This window comes from Hyperolius riggenbachi, chromosome 3, assembly GCF_040937935.1.
Source record: "Hyperolius riggenbachi isolate aHypRig1 chromosome 3, aHypRig1.pri, whole genome shotgun sequence".
NCBI classification, from domain to species: Eukaryota; Metazoa; Chordata; class Amphibia; order Anura; family Hyperoliidae; genus Hyperolius; species Hyperolius riggenbachi.
Genome location: NC_090648.1, coordinates 313281445 through 313301098, shown reverse-complemented (window position 1 = coordinate 313301098; position 19654 = coordinate 313281445). Strand labels below are relative to the sequence as shown.

At 42.6% G+C, this 19654-nt stretch overlaps 1 protein-coding gene and 1 long non-coding RNA gene across 5 annotated transcripts in view; one reads left to right on the top strand and one right to left on the bottom strand.

Moving 5' to 3' along the window:
- LOC137563780 (uncharacterized) overlaps window positions 1-18235 on the bottom strand; it is a 42878-nt gene extending 24643 nt beyond the window's left edge. The window contains exon 1 of the long non-coding RNA XR_011030436.1: window positions 18166-18235. This is a non-coding gene — a long non-coding RNA (uncharacterized lncRNA). The remainder of the gene's footprint in view (window positions 1-18165) is intronic.
- CPM (carboxypeptidase M) overlaps window positions 1-19654 on the top strand; it is a 130344-nt gene that overhangs the window by 65774 nt on the left and 44916 nt on the right. For 3 of the 4 annotated variants that reach the window (XM_068276703.1, XM_068276702.1, XM_068276701.1), the window contains exon 3: window positions 16106-16203. In XM_068276703.1, coding sequence (XP_068132804.1) covers window positions 16106-16203 — 98 coding nt within the window. The remainder of the gene's footprint in view (window positions 1-16105; window positions 16204-19654) is intronic. The other variant, XM_068276704.1, reaches the window with a different exon arrangement.

Sequence of the window (19654 nt, the reverse complement as noted above, 5' to 3'; positions counted from 1 at the left end):
CGCTGCCAGTGTGCAGCCGGTTAGAGCAGGGAGAGGCAGACCCCCTGTTAGACCTGCTGGCTGACGTACGAGATGTGGACGGCGACCTAAACGTCAATCCACAGCTCGCCTCAGCCCAGCAAGAGCAGTTACAGAAGGTGCTGGGCCAGTACCAGCACACCTTCTCCGGTATCCCGGGGCGGACCAGTATGGCGGTGCATGGGGTAGATACAGGTACCCATCCCCCCATCAGGCAGTCCGCTTACCGTGTCTCTCCCGAGGTACAGGCGGACATGCAGAAGGAGGTGAGGGAGATGCTGGAGTTAGGGGTGGTTCAAAAGTCCAGTAGTGCCTGGGCAGCCCCTGTTGTCCTGGTCCCCAAGAAGGACCAGACAACTCGGTTCTGCGTAGACTACAGGAAACTGAACGCCATCACCACTACAGACGCCTACCCCATGCCTCGCATTGATGAGCTGCTAGATACACTGGCATCAGCCAGGTACCTATCAATCATGGATCTGAGCCGGGGGTATTGGCAGATACCACTTGCACCTGACGCGAGGCAAAAGTCGGCCTTCATCACCCCTTTCGGCCTCTTCGAGTTCACGATGATGCCCTTTGGGATGAAGAACGCCCCTGCCACGTTTCAGCGGGCCGTGAACGACCTGCTAGAGGGAATGCAAGGGTTCGCTGTAGCGTATCTGGATGACATTGCGGTGTTCAGCCCCACCTGGGAAGAACACCTCAAACACCTGTCCCAGGTACTAGAGAGGCTGGCCATGGCCAATCTGACGGTTAAACCGAGTAAGTGTCAGATTGGCATGACCGAGGTGCAGTACTTAGGTCACCGGGTGGGGGGTAACACCCTGAAACCTGACACGGGAAAGGTGGACGCCATCCTGGCATGGCCTCGACCTATCACGAAAAAGCAGGTCCAGGCGTTCCTGGGGACCGCCGGCTACTATAGGAAATTTGTTCCCGCCTATAGTACACTGGCGAAGCCCCTGACCGATGCCACTAGCAAGAAGCACCCCAAGGTTGTTAGCTGGACCCCCGCTTGCGAGAATGCCTTCCAGGCCTTGAAGCAGGCCCTCGCAAGCGCCCCTGTGCTTCAGGCCCCAGACGTCAGTCGTCGGTTTGTGGTGCAAACCGATGCCTCTGACTACGGTCTCGGCGCAGTCCTCAGCCAGGTGGATGGAAAGGGGGATGAACACCCTATCCTCTACCTGAGCCGGAAGCTCCTGCCCCGAGAGGTAGCCTACTCCACAACTGAAAAGGAGTGCCTGGCGATCGTGTGGGCCCTACAGAAACTGCAGTCGTATCTGTACGGCCGCTCCTTCACGATCGTCACTGATCACAATCCCCTGAGTTGGCTAAACCGTACTGCTGGAACCAACGGCAAGCTCCTACGGTGGAGCCTGTCATTGCAGCAGTACGACTTTACGATCCAACACAAAGCAGGCAGCCGACACCAGAACGCTGATGGGCTGTCGCGGTGTCAGGGGGAACCCGACCCAACAGCGCCAATAGCTGCTACGGAAGGCGTCCTGTTGACACCTCCCTGAGCAGAGCTCGGGAAGGGGGAGGTGTGACGCCGGGCGACGCCCAGTCGTCCGAGGATTCGCGGCCGATTGTCCGATCGCAACCGTGATCGGAAAACTGACATTCTTTATTTTTAAATAGAAGTTTTTCCTTCCTGCCTTCCCCCCCTTTTGCCATGAGGGCTGAATGGGCCTGCGTTAGCATATTGCTAAAGCAACCTGGTTTAGCAAGAAATCCTTTTAAGGCTCCCGGAAAAGCTCTGGTGACACTAATGTGCTAATTGGGCAGAGCTGAAATACCAACAGAGTCTATTCAACAGGGGAAGCTAGCACAGCATGAGGTCTATTGACACCTACATTCCTCCCAGTCTTGACGGCACCGACTAGACTGAGTATGGAATGCATGGTGTTGATAACTTTGTCACATTTTGCAAATACCATCCATGGGAGGAATATGAAAATTACATAATTTTGTTTCCCTAATTCTGTAGAATATGGTGATACTAGACATAGCCAGGTAACCCGAGCAGGGGCTGAGATATGAATAATGGGGTCCCCGTGCGCCCCAAATATTGCAAGTTTGATGTCCTATGAACGTGTATTCTCAGCCCAATCTGAATATGAAATCGGTTTGCCTGTGCGACAAAACCCCGGCGGGGTATGAAATTGGACATATTTTGTGGATGGCTGGAAGTTCCTCCCCTGAGAACTCACTGCCTGACACGCCCCTGGGCTGAGCTTGAGACTCCGCCCAGAAATGTCAGTGCTCAAAACTGATTGCATGAGGACCCCCAGGCAATTCCCCCACTTTCCATCATACCGAAAAGACTGCCACTGCTTGGGGAAATAGCAGTGGCCATCTTGCAGGCGGAGCAACGGCCATGTGGTTCGGCCATATTGCGAACTAACTGCAACAAAGGAACTTTGTCTTTTCCCGAACGGACTTTCCACAGAATCATAAGTATTCGTTCTTTTTATCCCTTTTTCTTTTATGTACTGTGTTATCACTGTCTCTCATCGTTTAATTGTTCACGATTGTCTGTATATATTAATTATTTATATTGTAACAAATAAAGGCTTTTTAAAAGGTCTTTACCTCTCAGTAAAACCTTCTATTCAGTATACACAGACGAGACCTAAACTTCCGAAGGGACGCTACTGTTTTGATAGATAGATAGGAATTGCACAGTTTTAACCGGTTGTTTGTTTCACAGGTCTATAGCCAGTTAGCAGTTATCTCTAGGCTGATAGAAAACAGAGATGGTGGCAAATCTACCCCTGGGTTGGAGTAAAAGTGTATTTTCGTAACCTCACAGGCTCCCTACTGCGTCGTGACGCTCAAACTCCGCCAATTCTACGCAGATTGCGTCCATAGCTCTCAATCTGTGTGCTAGAATCGGATCGGACGGTTTTGCGTGTTCACGGCCAGTGGGGCTCTTGTGACAGGAATTGCACAGTTTTAACCGGTTGTTTGTTTCACAGGTCTATAGCCAGTTAGCAGTTATCTCTGGGCTGATAGAAAACAGAGATGGTGGCAAATCTACCCCTGGGTTGGAGTAAAAGTGTATTTTCGTAACCTCACAGGCTCCCTACTGCGTCGTGACGCTCAAACTCCGCCAATTCTACGCAGATTGCGTCCATAGCTCTCAATCTGTGTGCTAGAATCGGATCGGACGGTTTTGCGTGTTCACGGCCAGTGGGGCTCTTGTGACATTATGCAAGTAGATCAAGTATTTATCTACTTATATATGTGTTTTGTTTCCCTGGCATAGTATGGCTAATCTTACTGCTTTAATAAACTTCAGTTGTTATTTATGCAAAGATAGTCCTATTTTCTAAAGCACTTATACATCAAAGAAACGGTGAGAGACAGCTTCAAATTAGGTTTGTACTGTTCAAAGGGTGATTAGCTCTGCTCTGTTTCATAGTTTAAAAAACAGCGTATATATAGTTACATGCATATATATATATATATATATATATATATATATATATATATATATATATATATATATATGCATATAAATATATATATATATATATATATATATACACATATATATATATATATATATATATATATGTGTGTATATATATATAGTTATTTGGGTTGAAAAATTAAATAACTATGTATATATATACTTACTGAGACAAGAAAATAAATCTATTTTAAATTTTTTTAAACATAACATAAAACTGGGATATCTAAAAGTCATTTTTAGGAGTAGGAGGATAGATACAATTGTTTATGCTCAATGAAACAGACTGTCCCGTGTCTCAGAGTACTAAAAAGTAGGATCTATCCCCTGCTCACAGAAGCTCAGTTTTCTGCCAGGAAAGTATTTTATGGCTGTAATTCCTTATCAGTGAGGGACATTATAGGCACGCTATAGTCTGACTGGGTCCCGACTGGAGAAAAACTGTCAGTTACATAGATGAATACTAACTATTTCAGGCAGAGAAAGAAGAAAAGCAACATAGCATATTTATTTTTGTGTTTGATTCTGTACATACATATGTCTAGGTCATCATAGGGGTAGATTCATCAAATGCTGGTAATACTACGGCGCACACTTAACGCACGGCAGTATTACCGTTACTTCCGCATGCAGCACCACGAGTTATGCCAGTAACGCGACTCGCGGTACTAGAGTAGTGCAGCCATTGCTATGGTAACGCACATTACTAATGATACCGCTCATTACTAACACGCATTACCATAGCAACGGTCTCACTACTCTAGTACTATTAGTCGTGCTACTGGCGTAATTCACGGTGCTGTATTTAGAAGTGACTAATACTGCCGTGCGTTGTGTGCGCTGCGGTATTACTGGCATTTGAGGAATCTGGCCCCATGTCACACGTCACTGATGCTTCCCATTAACCAGTCTTATTCCACATCCATCAGATATGGGGATGGTTGCCATGCAAGCATGGTCGCCCGATTTGTCTGTAACCCAAATTCTGTAGTATCCTACATGTCGTTAACTGTCCCTCAAAGAAGCTCACAGTCTAATATAATCTCTGCCAAAGTCCATTAACTTACCAGAATGTTTTTGGGTTGGTGGAGAATAGCGGAGTGGCCAAAGGAAACCCATGAAAACACAGGAATAACATACAAACTCCATGCAGATTCTGTCTTGGCCAAGATTCCTACAAGAAGGCAGTGCTAGCCATTTAGCTACTGTGCTGCTTTAAATCCGTTCCTGCCTAATTTGTAGTTTATATGGAACTGACAGTGAAATATACTGCAGAGAGTTATATATTAATTATTAGCCAAATGCTACAAAATGTTGAACTGCAAGTTATTCTTCTGGTTTAGTTTAAGGGTTGGAGATGTAAATTCTCAGTAATAGCTTGTACAGTGTCTGAATACCCTTCTTTACTTTCACAATACTGTATAAACTATCCTTTAATCACCTGGAGAACTGAATTCTAGCTCTTTGTTTGTATTCACTTTGGTAGATATTAATCTGACCTGTACCGCTAGGTTGATCAATGTATCAAAGTGTGCTTTGTGCTACAGCCCACTTCTTCACTGCCTGTGCCGGGAGGAAAAAATGCAAGCTTTGTTGCTGAAACCTTTGTGTGCCTTGCCTTCTAGAAACACTACTTCCTTGCATTTGTAATTACTTACCTCTTAGCCTTAATTGTAAGATATTTCCTTATTTAACTAGAGAACATCAAGTGTTTGCTTGATCTCAGCTGGTCAAGCGTTGTGGCCCCTAAATCTCCCGGTCCGTTTTTCGTCTGGCATGAACGTATCTTATTGTTTTATGACACATCAGTTATATGTATTAATATTATTATTTTTTTATTTACGGTATATAGCGCCAACATCTTCCGTAGCGCTGTACATAGTACAAAACAAATATTGGTTAATATGTATATCTATTTGTAATTGTGTCAATGAATGTCCTGATTGTACGGTGTGTAGAACTGCTCATGTACTGCATGTATGCTTCATCATTATTGTATGTTTTTCTACTATGTACAGCGCTACAGAAGATATTTGCGCTATATAAATAAAAATGATGTAAGTATGTGTGGTCCTTCATTATGTTCCCTTCTAACTCTGATGAAACATTGAGGAGCAAAGCCCTCTCCTAGCCCTGCATTTACCGAGCAACCTTTATTGTTTCTGTGGTTGTGTAATAAAGTCTAAAGACGGAATGGTTATACAGGACAATTAGAAGGATTAGGGCGGTGGGATTATCTTTCTGTTTTATTTCATGCGACACCCACAAGAAAACAAGGAGTGGTCATTATAAACGTAGAGCATGAGCTCCCTAGACAATGAATTCTCAGTAAATACGGTATAATCCATTGATATTATCAGATTCAGTTTAATTTTACTAATTTTATTTTGCATTTTAAAATGTTACTTGTGTAACTGCAGCAGTCCTCAAACCTCCCTCCCCTTTCATCCCTCCTACAAACAGCACACATTCACGATCAAAGCCTGATTAATATTCCCATTAAATATAGAGAATAGCCTAATTTTAGTAGATTTTTTGCGAGATTCAATAGTTATACTAAATTTCAGTTAAATACATTATGTATTTAATAATGTAATGGATAGCAGTGATGCCGCCACAGAGACAAGTGGCATGGCGGCTATCTCCGCGTATCAGCCGGCGGCCTCGGCCGCGCAGTTACATGCTGGTATTCTGCCTGGTCCTTCTATTGCACATAGATTGAGGGCTACGCGCACGCCGGGCGACAGGACCTTTATGCGAATAGAAGGGGAGTCAGCTGATCTGCCAGGTCAGCTGACTCCAAACGCTACCTAGGATTAGCTGAGTGACTGGGGCGGCGCTGCGGAGCATCTGTGTATATATAGTGGTAGTCTGTCAGTTGCTCCGTGTCTGCTGTTGCGAATGCTAACGTGTAAGCGCTCAGACCTTAGTCAGATCCCAAAGTGTGCTAGAACCAGCTGGAGCTGGGGATCCACACTTAGCCAGATTCTGTTGATAGCTTAAAGTACTGGTTACATTGTATTATCTGTTATGACCTTCTGCTTCCGTTGACTATTCTCCTGCTTACTGACTCTGTACCTCTGCCCATCTGATTCCTGTTGCCGACTCTGCCTGAACTTAACACTGAATCAGTCTTCTGTCTTTGTACCTTATCTGTCCGTACGTTGCCTACTCTGCTTGTCTGACCTTTCTGTCCTCACCAGTGGGCCTAGCCACTGGTGAGGGATCTGTGGCATTTCACCTGCTCCTCAGGTGAAGCTCAACTGCAGCACTGTCTGTACCACCTGCTCCTCAGGTGTCCATTGGCTGCAGTGTAGTCTTAATCACCTGCTCCTCAGGTGGTCATCGTTCGCAGCACAGTCTGTAACACCTGCTCCTCAGGTGTCCACTAGCTGCAGTACAGTCCTAATCACCTGCTCCTCAGGTGATTATCCTTTGCAGCACTGTCTGTAACACCTGCTCCTCAGGTGTCCACTGGCTGCAGTATAGTCTTAATCACCCACTCATGTGATCATTCTCTGTAGCACCGTTGGTGGTACCTGCTCCACAGGTGTCCACTGACTGCAGTACAGCCTGACTCGCCTGCTCCTCAGGTGATCGTTGGCTGCAGTATTGTCTGAATCACCCGCTCCTCGGGAGACTTCCTCTTCCTCATTACTGTCGCACCAAACACTATCTCACATTGGTAGTCCTGTGTCTGGCTATACTAGCATTATTGTGATTCTGCAGATCACCACATAATCAGGTATAGCATCTGTATTATTGGTGATACTGCAGATCACCAATAATCAGAAAATCTGTTTAGCTGACACCAATCGTTACAAATAAATATCACCTTAACCAGTCCTCTGGAAAGTAATGATTATTGTTGCAAGCCATCATGTGTTTGTAGCATACGGACAGTAGCAGTTAAAAGTTACAGTAACAAAATATTATCTACTGCAGTTGCTAATAATCATGTCATACTACAAGGTATTTGTATTTGCCTATACCTGTGTTGTAGCTACTGCAAAATTGCCCATGTGACATGGCCCTTATGCTATCAGTTATTTTGGCATGTTTTTGACCCTAAAGCCGTGTATACACATTCAAGGATTGCTTCCTGACAGAGATTAGAGACCATGCAGGGCCACGGCTGTATAGACACATCTCTAGCCTTCAGGCTAGCAGTGTGTTCTGTTTCTATGTCATCGCCTGGCCAAGTCAATCCACCAAGCTGATCACTGGCCAAGGCACAAACCAAGGTCAGGAACACCGTACACCTGGTAGATTCTCGGCAGAGATGGCCCCCAACCCATGACCTCAGCCGAGAACCGTCTAGCTTGAGTACAAGGGTTAACATGCAAGCTTTTTTTTTTATCCTACTACACTTCTTGGATGCTCTGTTATTGAGCTAAAGGGGGGTATTTACTACTAATTGATTCATCTAAATGCAACCGTCTTTCTAATACTTTGCCGTTTTAGATGTCCATGTTGATTTTTAAGAATTTTCTGCTTGCATACATGTAAAATATTCACCTGGGGTCATATCAGAATATAGCAACTATTAAAATGTTTGCCACCTAATAGCAGATATGTAAAATAAAACTTCTGTCCAGAATCGCTGGATTTCTTATGTTCTTTAATATTCTACAACTTAAAGGCATAACATAAAGGCTTATTTTCAGGGTAGGTCTTATTTTCAGGGAAAGAGGATATATGTGTGTGTGTATATATGTGTATATATATGCATATGTATATATATATGTGTATATATATATATATATATATATGTGTATATATATATATATATATATATATATATATATATATGTATGTATATATATATATGACAACTGAAAGATCGATCAGGCAGCCATCTTGTGGTGGCTCCGATTTGATACAGCTATTGAATTGGAAGGTCCTTCAAGCCGCTTTATCAGCTGATAAAGTTCAGTAAAGTTCTGATTTGCTGTGATGACTTCCTGGTTTAACGCATGATGATGACATCCACCCTGTAGTCTTTATTATTAAGGTAATATATCATTATATGAATATATTCTTATATATTAATCTATGAAAAATACAGTATTAAAGGTGTACTTGATTAACCTTATTCGGTAGAGTATAAATCAGCTAGCCAACTAAGTCAATCCGGATATGTTAGGACATCTATAACATCGCACTTAGTGAGACTGAAATAAATGGCTTTTTGTGCTCATTTCTGTCATCATGTCAATAATCCATAAATTCATAGTCAGATAATAATGGCTGTTATCCACCACAGTGAGGATAACTTGAGCTTGCCTTGTGGTAACACTTTTGAAGAAAGTCAGCCGCAGTAAATAACACACACACACACACACGCACACACACACCAGTTTGTTAACATGGAACAAACTTCTGTTTGTTTTGCTGATCTGTAAGCAAATACAGTACTTCTTCTAAGCTAGTTGAATCAGTTGCGTAACCCTCTATTAAACTGACCAAAGAAGTCAGAGACTTATTTTTGACTTGGCGTTGCAACCATCATCTTGAAATGCAGATAATTAAGAATTATTGTATCAGTCACAATACATGATTCATACAAACAACATTTCTAGCATATTATGACTCACTAAGAATTGGATTCTGACTTATATTAAGATATATGTATATAGATACCTGTGTTTCCCCCAAAATAAGACAGTGTTTTATATTAATATTTGTTCCAAAAGATGTGCTAGGGCTTATTTTCAGGGGATGTCTTATATTTCTATCAGGAAGTGTCTCTGCAGAACATTTCCTGTTCCTTTGTGCTGTTCTGTTCCTGGATTTAAAAGTATGCAACTGTACTGATCAGGCACCATCCCTGTCATCCCTGCACTCATCTGATAACCTTGCTGTGTGCTGGGATGCCAGGACTGGTGCCCGAGCTGTGCCTGCTTGCTTGGCCGCCTCTTCCTCCTCTTTAGATTTCACAAGGGCTTATTTTCGGGATAGAGCATATATATATATATTTACAATTGAAAGATCTATCAGGCAGCCATGTTGTGGTGGCTCCGATTTGATACAGCTATTGAATTGGAAGTTCTTTCGGGTCGCTCTATCAGCTGATAAAGTTCTGATTTGCTGTGATGACTTCCTGGTTTAACGCAAATTAGAGCCTTATAAATCTAGCAGCTGATCAAACTGATCACATGCTTTTCCATGAGTTCTTCTATGCATTGCCATCTCTATTGCTGGATTGTAAGTTTGATCTTTATAATACAATGATTACTACCTTCCTAGACTGCATAAACTTTACGGGCGTCCTGATGAGTCAAATTAGCCTTTTGCTGTGTGTTTTTACTTTTGCAGTGGGTGGAATGTGGGATGGTATCCAATATGATGAAATGAGCTTATCCGGCATGAATGTTGTTTTAAGGATAAGGAGTGGCAGGCTTTATATGCTGTAGTTCTGTATGATGATGCTAATTAAGATCACAATGTCTCACTCAAAATCATCCCCTTAAGCTATACAATACTTTATGTCCAATGTCATATAATCCTTAAAAGTTATAAGGGCATGATAAGAAATGAAACACTCCTCACCATCCAACCTACAAAAGATGTCTTGGAGACATCCAGGTTAACACGGTCTATGGTGGAGTTCTGGCACCGTTTTAAAACGCCGATCTACAAATTACACAGCCACAATTGTGGTGCGGCGACGGTGAAAAATTACTTGAAATTGTGACTGTCTTACACTATTCATTTTTGCTGGCAAGATTGGAATACACGGCAATATTCATATTCTAGACACTGGATATCACTAAATCTGGAGGAAGAATTTAGAAATGATGTGTGCAGTTTTGGAATGGGAAAATCTGGGGTTTTTTTTATCAAATGCAGAATAGGGTGAGTAGGGGTAAGTCAACAGCCTGTTCTGAAGGAAGTGAAGTCACGATTCACAGAGCTGCTCAAGAAAGGCACCTATACTTCCATCAATACAATTAGAAGGCACACTACCCAACACAGTTCCCTATGAATTATGCATGTGTGAATACCGAGATGTGAGCATTTTTATATGTGTCCCTGTGCTATGAAAAGGAAGGAGTTGACCATACACCACCATATTAACTCATTCTATGGGATATGAATTATTATTATCTATTTATGTAGCTTTGACATCTTCTGCAGTACTTTACAGATTATATAGTCATGTCTCTAACAGTCTCTAAGAGGAAGTCACGATCTTGCGTCATCACTCATTTAACCACTTGCCGACCGCGCACTCATAACGCGCGTTGGCAAAGGGGTAGCTGCAGGACCAGTGACGCACATCTGCGTCGCCGGCTGCAGGCTAATTAATCAGGAAACAGCCGCTCGCGTGAGCGGCTGCTTCCTGTCAATTCATGGCGGGGGGCTCCGTGAATAGCCTGCGAGCCGCGATCGGCGACCCGCAGGCTAAATGTAAACACAAGTGGAAATAATCCGCTTTGTTTTACATTTTTACAACGCTGCTATAGTAGCAGCGTTGTACTAGATCAGCGATCCCTGGCCAATCAGCAGCCGGGATCGCTGTCACATGACAGGCAGGAGCCTGTTAGAGGCTGCACAGGACAGATCCGTTCCTGTGCAGCCTCCGGGGCAGGGAGGGAGGAGAGGGAGAGGGGGAATCCTGCGGTGGAGGGGGCTTTGAGGTGCCCCCCGCCAGCCACACGCAGGCAGGAGCGATCAGACCCCCCCAGCACATCATCCCCCTAGTGGGGAAAAAAGGGGGGCGATCTGGTCGCTCTGCCTGCTATTTGATCTGTGCTGGGGGCTGTAGAGCCCACCCAGCACAGATCTTCTAAATCAGCGCTGGTCCTTAAAGTGGACCCAAATTAAAAATACAAGATTTCAGAAATAAAATCTATTTTCTAAATTATAATAATAAATAGCAGCCTTTTTTCAGCTGCATGATGACAAATATAAAATATTTTACATTTATTGGAGGAACCCCTCCCTTCCTTTCAAATTGCCGGCATTTTTCCGGCAAACTGGTGGAGTAGATGGTGTCCGGCAATGGAGGAATTGCTAATGGCTGCCCCCAGTATAACCCTAGCTATGAAAAGAGAAGGGTGAAAAGCATGCACTGAAATGCTCATAGGCTTAAGGGGGGTGTTTATTTTTGTATGTGTCAGAGTGGTGCAACTAAATATTTTTAATTAAAAAAATGTTTGGTTTGGGTCCGCTTTAAGGGGGGGTAAAGACTGAGTCCTGAAGTGGTCAAGTCTAGTTCTGGGAGACACCGTGTACACATAGCAGAGCCACTGTGTGGCTTAGGTGCTGGGTAGTGCCACTGGTAAAAATATTGGTAATTTAGATTATCGATATTTTACTATACACTTACCCGGCACCCATTCTCACACTAACCATCACCCCTTCTTGTACCAAACACACACCACCCTCTCTTCCCTTCCCCTTCTAACTACCTAACACCAACCTCCCTGCTAATACCTAACACTAACCTCCATCACCCAAAGGACAGCTGTTTATATAGCTTTGGTCCATTGATCCCTTCCTAGTAACCAGTTGTCTACTAGTACCATATTGGCCACCAAACTCATCACCTGGACATCAATATAAGCATTGCCATCTATTAGAGAGTCCTGCCAGTCCTAGCACCCAAATTACCTGATCCGTGTGAAATTTAGTTATGCCTTTGGTATTACTGCTTTTTTCTGTTGTTCACTGCAGAAGTGGTGTTACTATTTGTGAAGCAATGTGCTTAATCCTTCTTATTGTACCTATACATTTAAAGAATTGGTATGCCTGTGAGCAATAAACCTCAAATAGCACACACGCACACAGTCATATGGTTATGACAGTGCTTTATATATAGCCCTGTCATAACCAGTTATACTTGTTATGGAATGTTTGATTTTTATTTTTTTTTAGTCCGTAGACATTGTATTCATAGTGAAAGGACTGGAAATTAGAACCCTACAAATTGAAACAATGGTTAATGCCTTGAGGTATTGGTCACATCACCATTATACCTTGTGCAGGCTTCTTAAGCCACATATTAATATTAGATTATATTGTCTTCGGTAACAATTTTACATGGGTAGAAGTGTCCCTTGATTGTTATTAGCCTCATTTTCGGTGATCTGCTCAGTTGGATAACACTTGGCTGATGTTATTGTAGCTACACTGCAGTTTGCAGAGGGACAAATCCTTCTCTCCCATTGTAACAAAGTTTGATTTTTTTAAACCTAAAGAGAACCAGAGACTAAGTACCCTCATGTATTTTACCATATATATCAGTGGGAACATTAGAGAAAACACCTACCCTGCTCTATGTTTCATTCTTCACTGCTCAGCCTGCTTGTTATCAGCCCTGATAAAATCCCTGACTGAGCATTCAATCTGGCTTTGCTCAGGAATCATTATAGCGGAGTCTGACTTCTCTGATGTCTTTTCAAGTCCAAGCCGGCTCCCTTCTGGCACTGCTATAATGACTCAGCTATAATGATTCCTGAACAAAGCCAGACTGAATGCTCAGTCAGGGATTTTATCAGGGCTGATAAAAGCAGGCTGAGCAGTGAAGAATGAAACAGAGAGCAGTGTAGGTGTTTTCTCTAATGTTCCCACTGATATATATGGTAAAATACATGAGGGTGCTTCGTCTCTGGTTCACTTTAAGCCCAGTACAGACACTTGATTTTTTGCTGTCTGAAACAATCGCTGTGAGAACAGTGATCGTTTTGACCATTCCACTGCCTGCATCCAGTTTTAGTTAATCTTTGATACTACATGTAGATATATTATTAATATGACCTATATATGATATGTGATTTGTTTGAATCAATGTAAAATTATCTTAAATGTATATCTCTGTTTGTTTTAAAGATACTATGCTTTATTTTTATGAAGCTTTTGTTAAAAATTTTTGAAAACCCCAATAAAAATGTATTGAAACTAGTTCATCTTTGGTTACCTAGCACTGCGCTATCTCCATTTCATCCTCATTTATTGGGCCTGGTTTGGTAACGTTGCTTTGCACTTTTTGTTGAGACTGCCCGGCCATTGCCTATACTCAGCAAGTTATTAGTAGCTGTGCATTCTGTTAGGATCCATGATATATGACTGCTGCTAGATATGAATGTAATTGAGTATGCATGGACACCACTGCAGCTGCGCATGCACACCATAACTGCCGCACTAAGCAACCGTTCACACATTGGCATTTTCTTTCTTTTTCCTTATGGTTCAGCCAAACATGTACTGTTGTATAGAAGGCCCAGCGCTGTTAAAACAGGAAAGGAGATTTGGACACAGCCAGCGCCACCATAGGCCGTAATAGGAGTTGTGGCTATAGGTGCACTCGGTGAGTGATTTGGGTGCTGTCAAAAGACGGAGTTCAAATTACTTTTAAAACATTGTCATTTGGATGCCAGCAATAGCTGGAAGTCGAATTACAGGTAGTCCCCGACTTACAAATGCCCAACTTACGAACAACCCACCGATACAAACGACATGGATTCTGTGTTTCCATGGGAACAAGTAAAACATTTTTTTTCCAAATTGGACTTGTAGTTTTTGAGAAAATCAATTTTAAAAATTCAAAGAAAAAAATGTATTTTAAAATTGCATAAGCCGGTACAGAGGGCAGAGGTGACACAGAGGGGGACACTGAAGGCACAGGGGGGCACAGAGGAGGTACAGGGGACAAAGATGGCACAATGTTCAGACTTAAGAACAGATTCAGGTTAAGAATGAACCTACAGTCCCTATCTCGTTTGTTAACCAGGGACTACCTGTACATCTTTCCCCACCATCCATGATGACCTGGAGGGGGCATAGTAATTAGCCCCGCCGGGCCTTGTACAGGAGCAGGATAGCCATATATTGGCTTTATCCTGCATCCAAATCTCCCAGCGGCTATTTAATAGGTCTGCCAGAAACACAGAAGATTCCAGAAGCTGAACCTTTAGACATTACCATAAAAGATTTACCATCTTAAAGTAAACCTGAAGTGAGAAAAATAGAGAAGGTTCTGGATGGCACAGAGCTTTGCCATTCATCTGTTTGTCCGGTTTTCCAGAGCTGTCCTCTGGTGTAGCTATGCAATCTCTCGTGTTTAAGAGCTCTTTGAAAATGCACACGTCTCCAAGTAGTTCTGAGGACACGCGTATCCCTACTGGACAAGTGGGAGTCTGGGCCACATTAGGGATGCGCTTGTCCTCGGGACTACACAGGGAGGCGAGTAGTTCTAAAGACTAAACACTGGAGGACAACGCTGGAACAACGGGGGAAACAGAGGAACAGGAATGATCTACGCTATCCAGAGCCTTCACTTTAGTATGGTAAGTATCCAACCTAAAGTGAATTTCCTCGTTTTAGGTTTGCATTAAGTTTAATACTTATGCCTAGTAAACAGCTATAACACATGTGCGCACATACGCACTTATCATCCACTGCACACAGATTCATACACTCTCCACCTTTAACACCACAGTTTTTTATCCCCCATTTTTTTCTCTTCTGCTCTGCCTTTCGCCTCCACTGAGCCACCACACATGCACACCACTCAGGGTCATCGTTCCTATTTTAGCTGTGGTAAGTGTCTATAGGGTAGATCTGGCCTGAAAACATTGGTGGATTATACTAACAGAGTTGATCCGGTTGACAGGCAAACTTGAGCCAGTCCAGTGACATAAGCTTAACTTATTACCTGGGCATAGTCACTCTCCATTTCTTACAGCATCTCTTCACTATCATTTGATAACACCTGGGATTGAAACAATCAGTGACCTATGGTGTGACAGTCTGGTCTCTTTTTGATACTCCCTGAGTTATAAGTACAGTATAGAGGGACCCTGCGCTGGAATGGTGGTCTGTAGGAAGATCTGGACCAACCAGATGCGTCCCACTACTGAGGTATGTATCTAACCTTTTTTATAAGTCACTTCAGGTTTTTAAGTTTTATTCATTATCATATGGAAATCTTCCCTTTGAGGGGTTGTGGCTAAACTTCACAACTTGCTAACAGCACATAATAATGCAGTCCTAATGAAAGTTTTTCAGGGCCACCTCTCAACGGAACTAGGAGAGATCTGTGAGGTCTCAATAACAGGACCTTGAAGGTTAGCTAGCATATAAGGTGTGTGTTAAAGTACCAGTAAAGCACTGTAAATGGATATATAATTTGTTCATTACATTTTCACTTTTGGCCTTAGATGCATGAATTCATAATTTAATAATGTGGAATGGCAGAACCATATTTGGGCCAATCTTGCCACTGCTATGTAGAGGTTTTCCGTTTTACATAAAAATTCTTCAGACTTTGTACTTATTCTGTTAAAACTATAAAAAGCGAGAAACAGAGAGTGTGAAACTGAAGCATTGGGGTATGAAAAGCACAATATAATAGCATCTGGGGTCCTTCCATTACAACAAACACATTAGAACCAGGGATCTGTTTACAACATCCTAAATGTGAACAATTTTGATTAGGTAAATGGAATGCTTTTTGATGGTTAATATGTGACTTATATCTCTGCTGTGGAAGAAATTTTAAAAATATTTTTTTAAAGATTCCTTATTAATTTGGAGTTACACAGAAACATAATCTGTAGAACAAGCATTTCAATATTGTTTATTTCTGTTTTCTTTAAGGCAGAAATCTGTGGGTTTTTGCTGTGGGAAAAAACCCGACCTCACACACTGTTGGAATTCCTGAGTTCAAGTACGTTGCAAATATGCATGGCAATGAGGTATGTATCTGGCGTAGATTCCATGGTAGCTCTTTTACGCAGCTTCTTGAAAATTGTTTAGAAGGCAGGAAGCTGGTATTAAAGATAACCTGTATTGTTAAAATCGCACAAAAGTAAACATACCAGTGCGTTAGGGGACATCTCCTATTCCCCTCTGTCACAATTTCGCCGCTCCTCGCCACATTAAAAGTGGTTAAAAACAGTTTTAAAAAGTTTGTTTATAAACACACAAAATGGCCACCAAAACAGGAAGTAGGTTGATGTACAGTATGTCCACACATAGAAAATACATCCATACACAAGCAGGCTGTATACAGCCTTCCTTTTGAATCTCAAGAGATCATTTGTGTGTTTCTTTCCCCCTGCAGCTATCTTCCACTGAAGTGTCAGGCTGTTTCTTCCTGCAGAGTGCAGACAGCTCTGCCTGTATGTAATTCCTCAGTATGTGAAAGCCCAGCCAGCTCAGAGGAGGATTTATCCAGCTTATAAAAGATAAGAGAGAAGCTGCCCTAATCTAAATAATACACAGGCAGTGTGCAGAGAGGGGCCTGGAGGGGGGAGATGCATCACAGAACCACAACACTGAAGAACTTGGCAGCCTTCCAGACACAGGCTGACAAGTCTGACAAGAGAGAGATAAGTTGATTTATTACAGAGATGGTGATAGTAGAACGTGCTGCAGTAAGCCAGAACACATTAGAATAGCTTTTGGAACTTGTAGGATGATAAAAAACAGGATGCAATTTTTGTTACGGAGTCTCTTTAAGTAAAGAAAGGAACAGTAATCCCAAGTAACTTAACCCTTTCATGTCTGAGGGTCCATACTAGGACACAATATATCCTCCCATGTGTGTGAGAATTTCCTCTGGGCAATTTGGGTTCCTTCCATATCCCAAAAACATGCAGATAAGTTAATTTGTTCCAAATCTGGTCCACAGACCCATCACATTTGTCCCACAAGTGGTTTCCCCACTTTGCATTATGTTTGGCCCACTGTAGACCACCAGGAAAGCTATTGGAAGTGAAGCCTTCGATCACCAGGGAAACAATATAGGGGAGTAAGGGGGTAAGCACTAGACACCAGGGAACTGTATAGGAGAGGGAGGACCACTAGACACCATGGAGTTGTATAGGGGAGGAAGGCTGTACACTAGACACCAGGAAACTGTATAGGGGATGGGGCCACTAGCCACCAGGAAACTGTGTGTGTGTGTGTGTGTGTGGGGGGGGGGGGGGCATTAGACACCAAGGAACTTTATAAGGGAGAGAGGTGGCCACTAGACATTGAGGTTGGCCCAAGACTTGGTCCCAGTGTTTAATTTTGGTCCACTTTCCCTACTTGTTGAAAACAGATCAGTGCTATACTCGATAGGAGCTGTATCTTCTTGAATATGTGACATACGAAAGAAGGTCCATTGTGTTTTCAGACTACACGCAGCGCAGTGCTTTAACCGTGGTTCAATATTGCTTAAAAGCTGCCTCTTGACAGAATTTTGTAGCAAATTGTTTTTTGTTAACATTTTTAATTTACAACATTGTACCACAACATACTCAATCAGATTTTTAGATAACACTTAGATTACATTCAATCTTTCAGTGAAATCTGAAAAAGGCATGGTTTATGGTTTGCTTTGACTATCAACATTCTATGCCTCCCAAACTGCCCTACACTCTATAGATTTTCCTCCTTAATCTAATACCCACATTCTTTGCCCACCCACTTATCTTCCAGTCTCCACTGTCTGTCTACCTACTTTTCCCTCTGTGTTGTGCCCAGCGGGCACATACTTGATTGGACAATATAAACCATTTTTGTAAACAAGGAAAATAGGGGAAATCAATGAGTTGGCTACACCACTGTTTGTAATCTAAGACATTCTCCACAGTCACTGACAAAGCTCTGCTTCCTCCTGCTGATCCTGACACAGGATCTTATAGCCCCCTGATATATAGTTTACTTACTGCTTCATCTCCTGTTTCTTCATCTGGCCCTCTAGATTGTAAAGTCACAACAAGAGCAGGGTCTTCTTCCTTGATGTTTTTTTCTCTGTGCTGTGTGTTAACATTAGCTACATTTATAACATTAATTAATGTATAATTTATTAATTTACATTAGCTGTTTTATGCACCCATTTTAAACCTTACTTTGCATACCAGGGTACAGACGGTACTTCTGCACATTAACATTGCAAATGTGTGATGCAGCAATCGTTTATATAAAAAAAAAAAACTACATCTGTGCAAAGTAGAATTTACTAATGAAGACCGGTACATAAAAAAGATATAAAAAATGTACATTTCAGAGTACTGGAAAAAAAAATTGAAACACTGCAAAGTGGGGTGTGCATAATTATTCAGCCCTCTGAGTCAATACTTTGTAGAACCACCTTTTGCTGCAATTACAGCTGCCAGTCTTGTAGGGTATGTCTCTACCAGCTTTACACATCTAGAGACTGAAATCCTTGCCCATTCTTCTTTGCAAAACAGCTCCAGCTCAGTCAGATTAGATGGACAGCGTTTGTGAACAGCAGTTTTCAGATCTTGCCACAGATTCTCGATTGGATTTAGATCTGTACTTTGACTGGGCCATTCTAACACATGGATATGTTTTAAACCATTCCATTGTTGCCCTGGCTTTATGTTTAGGGTCGTTGTCCTGCTGGAAGGTGAACCTCTGCCCCAGTCTCAAGTGTTTTGCAGACTCCAAGAGGTTTTTTTTCCAAGATTGCCCTGTATTTGGCTCCATCCATCTTGCCATCAACTCTGACCAGCTTCCCTGTCCCTGCTGAAGAGAAGCACCCCAGAGCTTGATGCTGCCACCACCATATTTGACAGTGGGGATGGTGTGTTCAGAGTGATGTGCAGTGTTAGTCTTCCGCCACATATAGCGTTTTGCATTTTGGCCAAAAAGTTCCATTTTGGTCTCATCTGACCAGAGCACCTTCTTCCACATGTTTGCTGTGTCCCCCACATGGCTTGTGGCAAACTGCAAACGGGACTTCTTATGCTTTTCTGTTAAGAATGGCATTCTTCTTTCCACTCTTCCATAAAGGCCAACTTTGTACAGTGCATGACTAATAGTTGTCCTATGGACAGAGTCTCCGACCTGAGGTGTAGATCTCTGCAGCTCATCCAGAGTCACCATGGGCCTCTTGACTGCATTTCTGATCAGCGCTCTCATTGTTCAGCCTGTGAGTTTAGGTGGACGGCCTTGTCTTGGTAGGTTTACAGTTGTTCCATACGCCTTCCATTTCTGAATGATCGCTTGAACAGTGCTCCGTGGGATGTTCAAGGTTTTGGAAATCTTTTTGTAGCCTAAGCCTGCATTAAATTTCTCAATAACTGTATCCCTGACCGGTCTGGTGTGTTCTTTGGACTTCATGGTGTTGTTGCTCCCAATATTTTCTGAGGCTGTCACCGAGCAGCTGTATTTGTACTGACATTAGATTAC